This window comes from Chaetodon trifascialis, chromosome 12 (genome assembly GCF_039877785.1).
Source record: "Chaetodon trifascialis isolate fChaTrf1 chromosome 12, fChaTrf1.hap1, whole genome shotgun sequence".
Lineage (NCBI taxonomy): Eukaryota > Metazoa > Chordata > Actinopteri > Chaetodontiformes > Chaetodontidae > Chaetodon > Chaetodon trifascialis.
The window spans coordinates 2,661,189-2,679,364 of NC_092067.1; the positions used below are offsets into that span (position 1 = coordinate 2,661,189).

Here is an 18,176-nt window from a genome sequence, read left to right on the forward strand (position 1 = left end):
CTCAGCTCTCCACACACCTGGGCTGCTGTGATCTTGGGTGGGGGGATGGTCTCCTCTGTGCTGGTGTCTAGAGGGAGAGAGAGAACAGAGGGTAGGGAGGGGGATGCAGTACTACTCTGAGGTGCGAATGAGTTGGGGTGGTCAAACCTGTTAAAGTTAAAGTTGTTAAGCTGGTTCCCTCTCTCCACATCTCCTTCGATGGTGGCCTCCCACTTCGAGCTGCAGCCGGTGATGATCTTCATCCCATCCCACACCTCCCTCATGCTGTTATTCTGCAACTTCTGCTCAAGCTTCCTTCCACACTGCTCCTTCGCCTCCCTGAGCTGGACCCTGAGTTCCCTCTGCACTCGCCTAAGCTCCTGCTGATCACCATCCTTGAAAGCCCTCCTCTTCATTTTTGTTTCATTTCACTTTGTTGTGAGCCATGTTTCAGAAAAGCACAACAAACTGCACTCCCTGTAGGACTTAACATTTTTCACCAGCGCAGCCAGTTCATCGATTTTGTTCGGTAGTGAGTTCACATTTCTCATGATAACCGAAGGTACCGAAGGCTTGTATCTCCACTTTCTTGCTAGCTGCTTAGCCATTAGCTTAGCGCCGGCTCTGCAGCCTCGATACAGCCTCCTCACCTGGTCAGGTAACTGGGGAACCACACCGGCATGGGACTTTGTTTGCAGAACAGCAGTTGGTTCCTTGAATAAACGAGTTTAGGCTTGTTAAAAACCATATCCATAGGATAAAGGTTAATCAGTAACAAAAAAGAGCACTGAAAGCTCTAAAAGCTCAAAAAAGTACAAAATAGCACACGACACACACAGAGCTGCTGGAAGGGCTGCTACTTCCAGCGGAAAAAAGAAGATGTAGAAAAAGAATAAACAGACAGCAATATATTAATATGTACATTATATACAAAAAAAAGAATATATAAGCACAGAAGAGGACATTATAATATTGCACAAGATATCTGCTCAAATGTAAAGTAATGTAAAGGCCCCCACTGTCTCATGCAGGGGGTGAGAGGGGTTGTCCATGATTGATATCTGCTTTGCAAACATCCTCCTCTCACCCATCTCCTCAATGGTGTCCAGAGGGCAGTCCAGGACAGAGCCAGCTCTCCCGACCGGTTTATTCAGTATTTTCCTGTCCCTCTCAGAACTTCCACTGACCCAGCAGACCACTGCATAAAAAATTGCAGATGCCACCATAGTGTCATACACACTCCAAAGGACCTCAGTCTTCCAAGCAGATGGAGATGGTTCTCGCCCCTCTTGTAGAGGACATCTGTGTTTGTCCAGTCCAGTTTGTGGTTCAGGTGAACACATTATTTGTACTTGCCCACAATCTCAGTGTCCAAACCCTGGATGTTCACGGGTGTAGTCTGTCACACCTTCCTGCAGACGTGTATCACCATCTGCTTGTTTTGCTGGCGTTTTTGGAGGTGGTACAGTTCACACTTTTTGACAAAGTTGGTGGTGACCTCCTTGTAAATTGTACAATGGTATAAACACAAGATTTGTTTCTATACAAGCAAAAAACTTTCTAGTCAGAGTTTCCAAATAATCCCCTTCGTCCGTCTATTCTGTCTTAAAGTTACTTGATCAAGAAGAGTAACTTCATCACGTGAGGCCTCATATGATGGAATGCTTCATTTAAAAAAGGTGCAGCACTAACCCTTTCTGTCATAAAGTTTGACAGACCTATTCCACTTCTTTGTGGTTTACTGTGAGAACACAAAGGCAAATAAGACTAAAGAAAGGAGTAACACCTCACCTACAGTCACACATATTTCATATTTCAAACACACATTATACACCAGCACATGACAATTAGGCACAAGCAGTATACAAGTGTAATCGTGCCTAGGTGTAGTGCAGTAAGTGCATTATATTTGTTCTAACTCACCTCACCATTTCTCTGTCTGTCTGCAGGTTTATGTGCAGCAAAGCTTTTGAAAGCCAGTGGACTGAATGCTGTGGTCCTGGAGGCCAGAGATCGGGTCGGTGGTCGTACATTCACTGTGCGGGTAAGACCAGGAGACCAGGAGAGCTGACACTACTGCAGATGCTGCCAGTAGAAGGAACATTTTATGGAGCAGACTTATGTTGTGCTTCAATTACTACTACTACTACTACTAATAATAATGATAAGATAAGATAAGATAAGATAAGATAAGATAAGATAACATATTCCTTTATTAGACCCACAGTGGGGAAATTTCCAGTATTACAGCAGCAAAGTGGATAGCAAAAAATAGAGGGCATCAGTAAAAAGGACATTAAATATCAAACAAGCAATATAAACAATATAAACAAGGAATATTGAAAAATATGAACAATAGGTACTGATATTGCACATTGGATGATAGTACTGCTGACTGGAGTATTGATATTGCACAGGAGTAATAATACACCTTATTGAAAGATTGATATATTGCGCCTTAAGTTAAAATTCACCTGAGCTAAATATTTCCACAGTATAAGTGAACACAGTTGATGTATATTATAATGCAGTCAGTTTTAAAGTCGTGGTGAGTGTGTGGTCTACTGGGAGCAATGCTGGTTGTAAAGTCTGACTGCTGCAAGAAGGAAGGACCTGCGATAGCGTTCCTTCACACACTTTGGGTGAAGCAGTCTGTCGCTGAAGGAGCTCTCCAGTGCTGTTAAAGTGTCCTGCAGGGTGTGGGAGTCATTCTCGATCATGGATGACAGCTTGGCCATCACCCTCCTCTCTCCTACCACCTCCACTGAGTTGAGAGGGCATCCCAGGATAGAGCTGGCCTTTTTTATCAGTTTGTCAAGTCTCTTCCTGTCAGCCTTTGAGATGCTGCTCCCCCAGCAGACCACTCCATAAAAGATGGCTGATGCCACCACAGTGTCATAAAAGGTCTTCAGGAGCGCCCCCTGCACTCCAAACGACATCAGTCTCCTGAGCAGATGAAGTCTGCTCTGGCCTTTCTTGTAAAGTGCAGTTGTGTTATGAGTCCAGTCCAGTTTATTGTTCAGGTGAACTCCCAGGTGCTTATAAGATGCCACCGTCTTGATGTCCGTTCCCTGGATGTTCACTGGTGTCAGGGGGCAGAGTGTTCGTCTGCAGATATCCACCACCAGTTCTTTGTTTTTTCCTGCATTGATCTGGAGGCAGTTTCACCAGCACCAGTCCACAAAGTCCTGTGTCAGTTCTCTGTACTCTCTGTCATCCCTATCTGTGATGAGGCCGGCGATTGCAGAGTCGTCAGAGAACTTCTGCAGGTGACAGGTGGATGTGTTGTATGTGAAGTCTGCAGTCTAGAGGGTGAAGAGGAACAGAGCCAGGACCGTTCCCTGCAGGGCCCCTGTGCTGCAGACGACCGTGTTGGACACACAGTCCCAGGTCCTCACATACTGTGGACGGTTGGTGAGATCCAGAATCCAGTGTGTGAGGTGATCACCCCGGTGTGCTCCAGCTTGTCCCTCAGAAGTGCAGGCTGAATGCTATTGAAAGCATTGGAGAAATCAAAAAACATGACTCTTACAGTACTCCTAGGTTTCTCCAGGTGAGAGAGAGCTTGGTGTTGAAGGAAGATGACAGCATCGTCCACCCCAATGCCAGGCTGGTAGGCAAACTGAAGTGGATCCAGAGATGGGCTCACCATGGGGCAGAGATGAACAAGGACCAGCCGCTCCAGGGTTAGGTGGGATGTTAGCGCCAAGGCCTGTAGCTGCTGAGGTCCTTGGGGTTCGGAGTCTTGGGCACTGGTACCACGCAGGATGTTTTCCACAGCTGTGGCTCTCTCCCCAGCTTAGGGCTCGGATTGAACATGCGATCAACAATCCCACACAGCTGATCCACGAGGACTTGAGGAGCCTGGAGCTGATGCCATCTGGGCCTGCAGCCTTCCTTGCCTTGATCCTCCGGAGCTGGTTTCTCACCTGGGTTGTTGTGAGGGACAGGTTGGCACAGGGGGGCTGCGTGATGGAGGGTGTGGGTGGGGGGGTTGGGTTGATGAGATGAGCAATGGAGGGTGGCCGTGAGCTGAGTATTGTAGAGGGCAAGGGGGAGGTGGGGAAGGAGCCAAACGCAGAAGCTTGAAGCCGTCCAGTGCCGGGTCCGTGTCTGGAGTCAGCGCAGTCAGCCATGTTTCCATTGGAGGAGTTGGGTTGGGTTGGGTTCGCTGGGTGCAGAAAGGGAGGGCTGCAGCATGGAGGACTGGGCCGGGGGAGGGGCAGATATCTGTCTATCTATTGAATCTATCTATTGAAGAATATGTTCAGGTCATTTGCCCACTTTTGGTCCCCTGCAGCTTGGGAGTCAGGTTCCTTGTGGCAAGAGATTTTTAGGCCTCTCCAGACTCCACTGACATTCTTTTGCTGCAGCTGATCCTCCATCTTCCTCCTGTAGGTGTTTTTCCCCTCTCTGATCTTCCTTCTCAGCTTCTTCTGCACAGCCTTCAGCTCATCCTTATTTCCTGACTTAAAGGCCCTCTTCTTCTCTTTAAGAAGAGCCTTTATGTTGGGGTTAATCCACGGTTTGTTGTTAGAAAAACACTGTACAGCCCTGGTGGGTATGGTGTTTTCCACACAGAAGTTAATATAGTTCAGTTATGCAGTGAGAGACTATCGATGTCATTTGTCTTTTTATGTTTCAATGTGTTTTTTTCTTTTTTCTTTTTCAGAATAAGGAGACAAAGTGGGTTGACCTGGGTGGGGCTTACATCGGACCAACTCAGAACCGTATCCTCCGACTGGCATATGAGTATGGCATAAAGACCTACAAAGTCAACGAGCAGGAGAACCTGGTGCATTATGTCAATGTGAGCAACCCAGCCTCTGTGTGTGCTTTTTAGAATAGCAGATGATATTCTACTCCAAGCCTCAGCTGATGTCAACTCATATGGCAGATCCAGACATGTCAAACATTAGGGTTGAATGATATGCCAAAAACATCATATTGCGATTATTTTGACAGATATTGCCATTATGTTATGAATTTAATTGGGATAGGAATTTCATATTTCATTTTCACTGAAAAAAATCTAAAAATGAAAATGTGATTTTTTTCCGGGGTTTATACCAAACAAGCATTTTCTCTTAAGTCTGGAGAATATGATTTGTGGGTCGGGGCACCACAGCACCACAGTGCTTCATTTATAATGGTATCTTGTAACACATTTTAGCTTTATCAGAAACTACAACTCTTGCGACTTGGCCCTTGGCCATATTGTAATTTAGATAATGTTTTGAATAATTGTTCAGTCCTATTACAAATGTCCTTCTGTTGGAGTTCTGCAGTAAGTGCTGGCCATTTTTAAAAGATAACGAAAACATTGTGAGTTTGAGTCATTGTCCAATAAATAGGAATTTGATGTCTGTGTTAATCTTCTGGCATCATTCAACAGGCCATGGTAGCAAGGACATACAGTATGTTTTATCAGTTACAGTTAACCTGCTGACACCTAGTTCCATGACTCACAACATGTTTCTGTTTTTTCCAATAGAAACTTCAGGGAATACATGTCCTGTATACCTTTTTTGTAGAATGGCCTATTGCAGAACTTGTCTTGTCTTGGTATTGAGAGCATAATTTGCTCTATTAACAGATAAACCTACATTAGTACTCCCACCTACCATTATTTATTTGCATGAAGATATAGCATGTGTAGATAAATGGTGTAGCCTCCTTAACATCAACTCAGCTAGTCCAGGCAACTTATCCATTGCTGAATAGAAGGCTCCTTTAGTCAACTACAGATGGTCCATGGTTCATGGTATAGATGGTGAAGCGAACATGATGGTTGTTTTCTGTGTCACTAAACAAGCCCTAATCATGCCTAAACAAGCTGATCGAATTAGCCAACTAGAAGTGGCAAAGTACAGCAGTGCTGATGAGGGGGTGAAGTCTGGGCTAAAATTTAATGTCCTTAAATTTGTTCAATTTAAAAAAACTAGTGAAAACAATGTTATAGTACAATATGCTGCAATTGGTTAATTAATACAATCAAACTCAATATTTATAAGTAATATGTTAATATTTTATATAAAATCATTTCAGTAAAAACACTACCACTGGTCTAAAAGTGGAGAGAATTTGTCTATCAAATTAATCTCACATGCTCAAAGCTGTTACTACAAATCATTGATAACAATGAGAAGTGGCAGCTAACTTTAATTGCAGTAACTAGAAGATATGACAGATTAGCTGTACAATCTGCTATGGAAATGTGATGCAAACTTCAGCTATCACTAAAAACATGGTTGCTCAGACAAGTCCAAAGTATCATGCAGAAGAAAACCAAACATTGTATCCCTTTTGTGACTTCCTACATATCTGCTGAGCAGCCAGCCACCCTTCTCCTCTCTAGCATTAGTGACTGGAGATGCTAATCTTTGCCTGAGGGATTTCTGTAATGCAGTTTCTCTTTCCTCTGAGTGGTTGAAATGGTAGCAAAATAAAACAAAGAAGGAAGAAAGAAACACTGGGGCCATCTTTGTTCTCGTTGTTCTTTGCTCCATACCTCATTACTGTGGGTGCACCGTTGACCTTAATACAGTTAAGTTCCTGTACCTGATTTGATTTGCTGTTGCTGCCATGTACCGTGGTCAACCTACCTGTACTGTAAATCACTGAACTGCCTAGTGTGTGGCAGCTTTCTGTTTGTGTGTGAGTGTGTTTGTGGGATAGGTGGGAGACAGCTTATATCAATATAGGTTGTGAATCATACGGGTCAGGTGTGTGGAACTGGTAGGTGTAGACAGTAGCATGTGCAAATTGGCAAAGGTAAACATTAAACAGTAAGTAAACATTAAACAGTAAGTGTGCAATTAAACAGTAAGTGTGAAGCCCAAAATAGTAGAACTAAACCGTAAAAAACAGTACAGTACACAGTGGAGAGTGAAGTGTGAAGTGGAGAGTAAAGTGTTCAGTTAAAGTCTCTCTGTCACTGTCAACAATGTCAGTATTGTAGACTGACTTTAAATATGATTCATCATAGGGCTGTTGTATTAGTCGTTACTTCAAGAATTAAAATTTTAAATTACATTTCATGGACATAAGAGGCTTGTTTAGAGTAGTAGCTATTCAGTATTTATTATAGGTATACAGTAAATATCGATCACTGCTCCTTTCTCCTACAGAAAGACTTTCTACTGTCGGAGTTATTAATTTTGCACCATTGTGTGTCCTAAACTGGCCTGAAATCTGCATCTGGCCAAAAAAATAACACACACACACACACACACACACACACACACACACACACACACACACATATATACATACATACATACATACATACATACATACATACATACATACATACATACATACATACATACATACATACATACATACATATACATATATATATATATACTCTGTGGTTCATCGGTTTTGTAGCAGTATCAGGAAGTGTTGTATGTGTATCTAAATGTAGATATCATACTGCTCTAGAAGAGAACAGGGATCAGTGAATCAGTGAACAGGGAGGCTTCTATCAAATAGGCCACGTTACCTGTAACGTAGGACTACATGTATGTACGCATTGTTTGTTGTGAATCTCTTGTGAGTGCAGGTCATTTTAATCCTGTGCAATCTATCCATCCATCCATCCATTTTCTATGCCGCTTATCCCTTTCGGGGTCGCGGGGGGGCCGGAGCCTGACTCGGCTGTCAACGGGCGAGAGGCGGGGTACACCCTGGACCGGACGCCAGTCGATCGCAGGGCACATACACACACCATTCACACTCACACTCACACCTAGGGGCAATTTAGAGTCACCAATCAACCTAATGAGCATGTTTTTGGTCTGTGGGAGGAAGCCGGAGTACCCGGAGAGAACCCACGCATGCACGGGAAGAACATGCAAACTTCACACAGAAAGGCCCGACCCGGGAATCGGGTCTTGCTGTGAGGCACGCGCACTACCTGCTGCGCCACCATGCAGCCACCCTGTGCAAACTATTATACTTTAAATGACTAATGCAGACCATGAACATTAAACTTAGGTATGAAATAAAGAAAAGTCTTGAATGTAAACATGTGCTTTACAGTACATTCGTCTGCCATGTCAGACAGATTAGGATGTCCAACAGACATCAACAGACAAGCTTAATTTGAAGTTAATAGTAGATGAGAAGATAGACTATGACATGCATGTTCTTCAGCCTCAACCAAATCATACATGTGACACTTCCTCTGGGACTCAATGAAAGCATGCACGTTTCACAGTCAAAGAGAGGATACTACATCGTAACTGAGCACACGCAGACCTTTGTCCACTGATCACGTAAGAGTGACACATGGTACTCGCTGTACCAGGTGAGCAATGGGGGCGCCCTCCTCAGTCCATTTAAAGAAACTGTATTGCCATGCTTCGAATAGATTAGTTTTATAGTCTTCAGTGTACTAGTCATCTCACCACTGTGTCCTTAGCACTGATGTACCACTGACATGACCTACTTCAACAGTGCTGTGAAATGGCAGCAGCATGACGTTTGGCACCGACGGCAGTTAGAAAATGGGCAGCCCTGGTGTTGTGAAGCGTTGTGTGTGCTCTGCAAGGGAGCTCCCATGTGATTGTGTCACCCTAGCTACTATCTCTGAAAGATCCACCTCAAGACCCAGACTTACACAAACATGCCGCTTATAGCTTTCTGACTGGTTTCTATGGCAGCATCCATCATCATAAGCTGCTCACCCCTATCCATGTCAGACACTGTATTTGTCTGTGTTAGTGCATTATGGGACAAGAGGTTCCAGTTATCTATCTTTTACCAGCTGGTAGTATGGTTTTACAATGGAGATGTCAGATATGTGGCTCCCTCTGTTGTGGCATAGAAATTATAAAGTTACATGATTCTCATCAGTTAGATGGGAACTGATAATGGCATTAATATTACAAACAATATGAACAATGTGCAGTGCAGAATGTCATATAGTAGGACCTAACAAGAACACAACATGGCTGTACCTTTTACAGTTCAAACCAGGGTTGTCAGATATTTATTTATTCAGCAGGTCTGATCCTTATCTATACCTCCTTGACAGAGTGCTAAAGAAAAGTGAATTGTGCCAAAAGGTTCAGTAAAGTATTTCAGTAACCGGAGATAATCTACACCTTGGAATAAAGTCTCAAAACTTTAATGGACTGAAAAAAATGCAACATTTCAACTCTGCTGCATCTTCTGCAGGCAAATGACCAATGTGATAAGGACAAGAAAGGCACATTGACTACATCCTGATCAAACAAAAGGATGCACATTAACACTTACAATGCGACCTCCAGAGACATTATCAATTCTGAATAGCTACATCATAATGATAATATGTAAAAATATTTTAATAGTATATTTTTAAAAAGAGGATGCACGGCGGCGCAGCAAGTAGTGCGCATGCCTCACAGCAAGAAGGTCGCCGGTTCGATTCCTGGGTTGGGCCTTTCTGTGTGAAGTTTGCATGTTCTTCCCGTGCATGTGTGGGTTCTCTCCGGGTACTCCGGCTTCCTCCCACAGACCAAAAACATGCTCATTAGGTTAATTGGTGTCTCTAAATTGCCCCTAGGTGTGAGTGTGAGCGTGAATGGTTTTTTGTGTATGTATGTTGCCCTGCGATCGGCTGGCGACCGGTCCAGGGTGTACCCCACCTCCCGCCCGTTGACAGCTGAGATAGGCTCCAGCCCCCCCATGACCCCGAAAGGGATAAGCGGCATAGAAAATGGATGGATGGATGTATTTTTAAAAAGAGGGCATACAGCAAAACATGAAAGCACCAATCAATCTCTGCTGTTACATACTACATTGGCAGGATGCAGTCAATTCTGTACCTATACCTAGTACTTTGTCATCTTCGTCTTCTTCGTCGTCTTCTGATGAAGACCCAGGAGAATAGAAATATTGCCTTTTTGCAGCCCAGAAAGTTTTGGAAGCTTTAAACTGGTGTATGTATACTCTTACTTTTGCATCATTTGATCTGTTATCCTACACCTGGCCTTTCTGCAGTATTACTAATAGTAGCAGCTCTAATTACAGCCTTTGATTCCTGTACCTTTCCCCTCCTCAGCAATACTGAAAAAATCAAACTTTTACCTATACTTCACCACATTCAAGTTCAAAGATGTATATATTGTCGTTGAGTGTCACTACACTGTGACTGATTCAAAAGTAGCTTTAGATTAGCCAACAAAATATTCAGATAAATAAATTCTAAACAGGTGCATGTAAAAGTCTCATGATCACTGCACAAGTCTTAATAAAAGAGAACAGCATATGATACATATTTGCATTCATCTAACCTATATGACAGTGTCTACATTACTTCACAGGACAGCTATTTTGATAGTAAACCAGCATGCCTGCCAAGCCATTGTGTAATTAGGGCTAGCTTTCAAGCAAGCCGCATAGCTAATCAGCTTTTCTATGGCAGAGTGTAATCCAAAAGGCCAGTGCTGGTTTCCCTTATCAGCAGACTACTGCCTTACAGGCAGCTGCGGCTCACAGCACTGGATTTATTAACGAGGTATCACTATCAGAGATAGGGAAACAGACTTTGATTACTTACTTTTTCTGTTATCAGAGATATCATGCAAGTCTGCATGTTCACAGGACCAATGAGAGAAATGGTTGACAATTGTGCAAGTATGATCTTTCCTAACATTTAATGCATTATTGATGCTCCCTGATAAAGAAATAAGTTTGTAGTTGTGTTGTAAGTCCCTCATCTGTTTTCATATCACCTGTCATAAATTATAAAGGGATTTGCATAGTTGAATATGGTTCGTTGGTTTAATATTTTTAAAGGTGAAAAACTTAGATTTTCATAATCAGAATATAAACATGTTGAATATCGCCTTTGAAATAGCTCATCCCCAGCAAGAATTTCTGTTTCTTCATTAATGTGTGAACACTTAAGGCCAGATGAAGCTGAATACCCAACATCTAGCATAAAATTCCTTATGAACATCTTATGGTGGACAATTACCTATCTCCACATCCAGCAGACACAGAGCAAAAGTAGCATTTATTAGGAGTTGTATTACAGGGGTTTATCAGAGCTGAAAACAGCTGCCTGCTGCAGATGAAAAAGTGATTGATGAGAGTGAAAGACACTAAAACAGGAAGATCTGAGTTGGCTAACTTTCTGTGCGCTCATCTCTATGAGTGACCATTTTCATTACACACTGTAAATACAAAAAAATATAAATGTCACTACAAATGCTGCACTCCTAACCATATGCAATTGTTCAATAGCAGAGACAACTAGATATCTTAAAGGTGCAGTGTATAAAATTTAAGGGGATCTATTGGCAGAATATGGCGGAAATTGAATATAACATTCATGATTATGTTTTCATTAGTGTATAATCACTTGAAAATTAGAATCATTGGGTTTTTGTTACCTTAGAATGGTGTCTTTACAGGGGAATTGGGCCCTCTTTCATGGAGTTTGCCATGTTGGAGCGTCATATTTCTACAGTAACCCAGAATGGACAAACCAAACAGTGGCTCTATAGAGCACTTTTCTCATTTTTTGTGTTTTCATTGAACACCGCAGGTTTGACGCGCTAGCAAAGGTTGGGTGATGCAAGCGGTATTCAGTTGGTTGCAATCTGCTACCTCACCTCTAGAAGTCACCAAATCCTGCACACTGGTCCTTCAATTGATTCTCAATTGAAAACTTTAACTAAACTATAAAAGTTTCGTAAGGGCGAGTGAGACTGCCATCTGCCTATAATTTGGTGCTGGGCAGGTCTTTTCACTCAAGACAACTGCCTGCTGTACATGTAAATGCAGATGAACCAAAATTGAGAGAGAGCTACAAAGTCAGGTAATAATTATCTCATTGTCAATGGGTTTGTCACAGGAAGTGAGATATTACATCTCGACTTCTAGCCCATTGCTCCATCTATTTATATAATATCTTCTATTCTGCAGTACAGGTGCTGTGTCTCCATGTAGCATTAGGTTTCTACTTTCTCCTCTGAGTGAGGCTGACTCACTGCTCACTGATGTGGAAACAGATGCTGTCGTGCATTCTCTCTTCTCCCTAGCCCCCTCCCCTCCTCTGCACTTCTCCTTCTGTAATTCCCTTGGCCGACATCACCATGGTGATAGACCTGTTGTTACATGGCAACGGACAGTTCTGAGCATGGCAGTGATACTGTGTGTTGTGAGACATTTAATCTTCTTCCTCTCTTTCTGTCTACGACTTGAGTTTTGTGTTGATGCTTCAGGAAAAGAATAGTCTTGACCTTGCAGTCCGCAGAGGGTTACTTGTTGTTGAGAGATAATGTTAACAGATATTTTCAGATTGTAGCTAGAATGGTAGTGTAGGGCAGCAGGCATTTAGATGTTAGTGTAAGAAGAAGCTTTATGAGGGTCACTGATCACTGACTTGTTTCATCTTTCACTGCCAGTCATTCAGTAGTATCTGGGGCATTACTGCACCTCTACTTGTGTGTTAATTGGTTTTGCCATTGTTCTTTGTGAACTAGAGTTGGGTGGTATTCAAATTTTGATACCGTCAAACTTTCCCCACATTTTCCCGGGGTATACGGTATTACCGTGACTAATTAAAAATCACTTTGCAGGGCAGCGTGACATGCACGTAGTTCAGACGGTCAATGCTCACGCTAAGAAGCACCAGTCCTAACTTGTAGCATACCAGAATGATGGGGAGAAACTCAGCTAAAAGCCTCTACCAAGCATTGTCACCCAAACAAAACACAATTCGTACCCCACAAAATTATATGCGCATGTAACGAAAATAGTGCACGTCAAAGGTACGGCATCAGCTGATTTCACCACTTCACGCAAACCTCAAAAGCCCGGTATCATATGAAAGCAGAGAGTTTGGTGATCACGAAGATGTCTGCCTCCTCACTGTGCAACGAAAACTCAGCGAGCTAGCAGCCACAGAGTAGCAGAAAAAAAACTTTGCTAAATCATAAAGTATATCTAACCTTTGCTGTTTTGTGGTCAAAAGTTATATTCCAGCCCAAAAAAATGCTGCTAATGTCTCCTCCTATGACTCTGTGTTAGTTTGAGATCAATCACGAAGGTCCTGCTTGTTTACATAAAGAGGAGGTGGTTTCTAGAGTGGAGGGAACGCTCTTCATGCAATAACCTATCTCTGGGGTTACTTCCTTCTGGATCGTCAGTGGTGTTTCTATGGTGAATGTGGGTGGGTCACTGAGCTATTGACCGGCGTAACTACGCAGTTAGTTTCACTGCTTCGTCTCATGAATAAGCAGAGCACTCACAGAGGACTCTGTTGAGAAGCCTGAAGTGTTAGTTTACTGTTTTATTTGCATTTCGTCCTTTTATGAGAGCTAAGAACAATAGCACGCAGAAAAAGGCTGATAAACTGTTTTCAACAGAGGAGTTTCTCCGTATGCTTGGACGAGATAACGGTACTCTGCTCAGATGCGCCTAAATGAGTGCGTGGACATACCTGTGTCCATCTGTACGACTGCTCGGGTTCATTCTTAGCATGTACTTTTGCACAGTCACCTTTTTCTCGAGTAAAAATTCAAGCAGATACATTGAATGGAGTGGACTACATTTTTGTTATGACTGGCGACCGGTCCAGGGTGTACCCCGCCTCTCGCCCGTTGACAGCTGGGATAGGCTCCAGCCTTGATTTTCGATTTTAACTCTCCTTTGCCCTTAGTTTCTCAAATGGAAAACATGCATTACCTTTCACACAGTACGATAGTACTACATTTATATTGGGTATCTGTTACTTACACCAGAATGAAACACAAGGTTCAAGGTTGTTGGTTTCTTTGGTTTTCTTTATGATATTTTGTCTATTTTTTAAATACATTTCCTAGAATTAAATCTTTGGAAATGTTGTATCTTCAGTATAACTGAGTTTGTAGAGCTGGACCCACATTTGGCTCTGATTTTAGGAGGTTAAACTGTTATATGAAACTTGAAACAAAACATAACATTGGACTGTTGTCAGTAGTTTGTATTCCAGATATTTAACTTTAACCATGCAAAAAGACACTTCAGTATTAAAACCAGAGGTTTTCCGCAAGTTGCCATGTTTGTAAGGCCAAATAACAGTTGGGGGTACGTTGTAGAGGAAATTTACAGAGATAATAAAATAGTACATTTGGTGGTTTTATGTATGGTCAGGAAAGAATCTCCAATAAAATCCCAGCAAATTACATGACAATCCAAAAATACACAATATACAGTAATCAGAGGCCATCGTTGGCTCAATACTGGTGCAGCCCAAGCCAATACAACAGTATGAGAGCGATCCAAGAAAGTCTGTACTCTGGCCCTGCATCCTCTGTGAGACCAAGAGCTCTCTCACAAAGGCATTATTATCTGTAAGTCATCTTTGTGTCTGTTATGACCCATAAAAAGGGACAAACATATTTATAAAGGACACAAGAAACGAAGTTAAGGGTTTAAACTTTCAATTTATTGTTTTGTTGTTTTCATTAAGTTGGTTGGACGCAACTCTTGTCTGAAAGAGGAGGAGCAAAAAAACTCTTAACAAGCCCGTGCCCAAAAACTAATCAAAGTAATAAACTCATAAGTGGACCTGGCAGGTCAGCCAAACAAAACCAAAGGGTGCAGGCACCGGGCCAACCCTATACAGGGCTGTCGAAGCTGGTGCCGACACCCAGGCTAAAAGAAAACCCCAAACTAAACCCAAACCAAAGAAAAGAGCGAAAACAGGTCGGCCGATCCCACCAGGTCAAACGGGAAAAAAGACTGTATGAACAAAAGAAAAAAAAACACGACCTGACCGGCATGGTTGAAGCCAGCAGCGTGGCACAGCTGATGCCCAGAGCGCGCACCGGACCAAGGCGCGCCGCAGGTAGTGAGGTGGAGCCAGTGAGGTGGGAAAGGCAGGGCGAAGCAAGAGGGAGCGAGCGCTCTGGAGCCAGCCTATTTATAGGAGGGGCAGGAGTGCGATAAATTAAATTCCCAAAACCTACTAACGAAATAAGTCTATAAGAAAAAACTTAAACAATCAAAGACAAACGTAACTTCAAAAAGGAATATACCAAACGAGGAAAAAGGTGAGTAATGTGCCCCCAGCACATAACAGTGTCTTTCAGGGGAAGCTGGTAAATGTGGTTTGAAACTAACTAACTTGTCAGGCTTAATGTCAGTGATATTATGCTCGAGAGACACACACAAAAAATGGACAATTACTATAAATCAGTTGTATGGTTGAGAAATAGAGCAATAGTCCAGGCAAACAAACAGATGGACTGTGGACACTCATCATGCTAGATGACTCTGAATTTCTCAATTGGTTGCACAACTGGAAATATACCAATGTACTCTCTACTACTCTTCAAAGTCAACTAATGTGGAGTTGTAAGTTACTTTGCCTCAAAATTTGTCCGCAGCAGTGTTGTCCACAGCAGTGTTGACGATAGAAGGACATGAAAACAATTTGATTTTAGAGTTAGCAGCTCCCTAAGGCTGAATGGCCATATGTATTACATATTTTGTGGTATAAGGAACTCAGGGATTTGTGTAAAGCACCTTACAAACTGCTTGTAATCAGTAAGGAACTTCTGTAATTCTTCCAGCATCTTCCAATATCTAACTTAAAAGGCCAATCTCAGCTAAGTACATTGACAGTCCACCATGGCAGCCAAGCTATATATCAACAGGTGTGTAACTCCAACTGCATGTTCCCAAGCAGACAGTGTTTGCTGTTTTGCATACAGAATGTGACCCCACTGACTCATATGCATGCAAAGTGAGAAAGTGAACTTATACTCCTAAAAGGCAGCATTTCCATATGTAGACAACTGATTATTATACAATGTGATGTCGACGACGACGATGATGATGATGATGATGATGATGATGATTATGTTTATCCAACAGGGAAAGTCTTACCCGTTCAAAGGCTCCTTCCCTCCCATGTGGAACCCCTTTGTTATGTTGGACTTCAACAACCTGTGGAGGACAATGGACGAGATGGGAAAGGAGGTAAAACAAGAGTCACCCTTTTTTTCTTTTGCTCTTTATTGTCTTATCTTTGCCAAATGTTTGTCTTTTGCTCATCCTCCTCCTGTATTTCAGATTCCCAGAGAGGCTCCCTGGAGAGCTCCCCATGCTGAGGAGTGGGACAAGATGTCTATGCTGGAGCTCTTTGAAAAGATCTGCTGGACCAGGTAACAAAGCACAGAGGAAACTGATTTATTTTTCCTACCTAACAAGGGTGAGAAGAGTAGGGTATGCTCCTCCTTGAACCGACACCTTATCGTGGTGTAGGAGTTTGAACACCTGAATGATCCTAGAGGCTATGTTGTCCGGGGCTTAATGTCCCTGGTAGGGTCTCCCAAGGCAAACAGGTTCTAGGTGACGGGTCAGACTAAGAGCAGTTCAAAAGCCCCTTATGAAAGAGAAAAAAATCAAGGAAACATACGTCGCTTGGATTGGCGTCACCGGGGCCCCACCCTGGAGCCAGGCCGGGGGTTGGGGCTCGCAGGCGAGCGCCTGGTGGCCGGGTCTTTGCCCACGGGACCGAAGGAGCGACGTGGGCCCGCCTTCCCGTAGGCCCACCTCCCACAGGAAGGATCAGAAGGGGCCAGTGCTATGTGATATGGGTGGCAGTTGTGGGCGGGGGCCCCGACCACCCAAACCCTGGACAACGACTCTGGGAGAGAGGCTGGACTCTCCTTTACTCTGGAGTTGCCTGCTGTGAGAGGCGGCGTGCTGGTGTAGGCTTGCTTATAGCCCCCCAGCTCAGCCGCCATGTGTTGGAGTTCTCCCCGCTGAGCGAGAGGATCGCTTCCCTACGCCTTCGGGTCGGGGATAGGTCTCTCACTGTTGCTTCGGCCTATGGGCCGAGCAGCAGTGCAGAGTACTCGGCCTTCTTGGAGTCTCTGGGAGCAGTACTGGAAAGTGCTCCAACCAGGGACTCCATTGTTCTGCTGGGGGACTTCAATGCTCACGTGGGTAGTGACAGTGATACCTGGAGGGGTGTGATTGGGAGGAACGGCCTCCCCGATCTGAACCCGAGTGGTGTTCTGTTATTGGATTTCTGTGCTAGTCACAGTTTGTCCATAACGAACACCATGTTCAAGCATAAGGGTGTCCATCAGTGCACGTGGCACCAGGACCCTAGGCCGGAGGTCAATGATCGACTTTGTAGTCGTATCATCTGACCTTCGGCGGTATGTCTTGGACACTCGGGTAAAGAGAGGGGCTGAGCTGTCAACTGATTACCACCTGGTGGTGAGTTGGATTCGCTGGCAGGGGAGGAAGCGGGACAGACTTGGCAGACCAAAAACATACCGTGAGGGTCTGTTGGGAACGTCTGGCGGAACCCGCTGTGAGGGAGGTTTTCAACTCCCACCTCCGGGAGAGCTTCGACCAGATTCCGAGGGAGGTTGGAGACATTGAGTCCGAATGGACCAGGTTCTCGCCCTGCGATCGGCTGGCGACCGGTCCAGGGTGTACCCCGCCTCCCGCCCATTGACATCCGAGATAGGCTCTGGCCCCCCCGCGACCCCGAAAGGGATAAGCGGCATAGAAAATGGATGGATGGATGGACCATGTTCTCCACTTCCATTGTTGATGCAGCCATCCATAGCTGTGGCCGTAAAGTCGGCGGTGCCTGTCGTGGCGGCAACCCCCGAACCCGGTGGTGGACACCGGAAGTAAGGGATGCCGTCAAGCTGAAGAAGGATTCCTATAGGACCTGGCTGGCTCATAGGACTCCTGAGGCAGCTGACGGGTAGTGGCAGGCCAAGCGCGCAGCAGCTAAGATGGTTGTAGAGGCAAAAACACGGGTCTGGGAGGAGTTCGGGGAGGCCATGGAGGAGGACTACCGGTCGGCCTCGAGGAAATTCTGGCAAATCATTCGGTGTCTCAGGAAGGGGAAGCAGCTTTCAGTCAACACTGTTTACAGTGGAGATTGGGAGCTGTTGACCTCAACTGGGGATATTGTCGGGTGGTGTAAGGAATACTTTGAGGATCTCCTCAATCCCACTATCATGTCTTCCGTAGAGGAAGCAGAGACTGGGGACTTGGAGGCTGATTCATCCATCACCGGGGCTGAAGTCACTGAGGTAGTTCGCAAGCTCCTCGGTGGCAGAGCGCCGGGGGTGGATGAGATCCGCCCTGAGTACCTCAAGTCTCTGGATGTTGTAGGTTTGTCTTGGTTGACACGCCTCTGCAACATTGCGTGGCAGACGGGGACAGTGCCTCTG

The 18,176-nt window shown here is 44.2% G+C and overlaps 1 protein-coding gene across 1 annotated transcript in view; it reads left to right on the forward strand.

Moving 5' to 3' along the window:
- Window positions 1-18,176, forward strand: part of mao (monoamine oxidase) — an 81,039-nt gene that overhangs the window by 43,904 nt on the left and 18,959 nt on the right. The window contains exons 2-5 of the mRNA XM_070975310.1: window positions 1,929-2,023; window positions 4,652-4,789; window positions 15,844-15,948; window positions 16,042-16,133. Of these exons, the coding sequence (XP_070831411.1) occupies window positions 1,929-2,023; window positions 4,652-4,789; window positions 15,844-15,948; window positions 16,042-16,133 (430 nt within the window). The remainder of the gene's footprint in view (window positions 1-1,928; window positions 2,024-4,651; window positions 4,790-15,843; window positions 15,949-16,041; window positions 16,134-18,176) is intronic.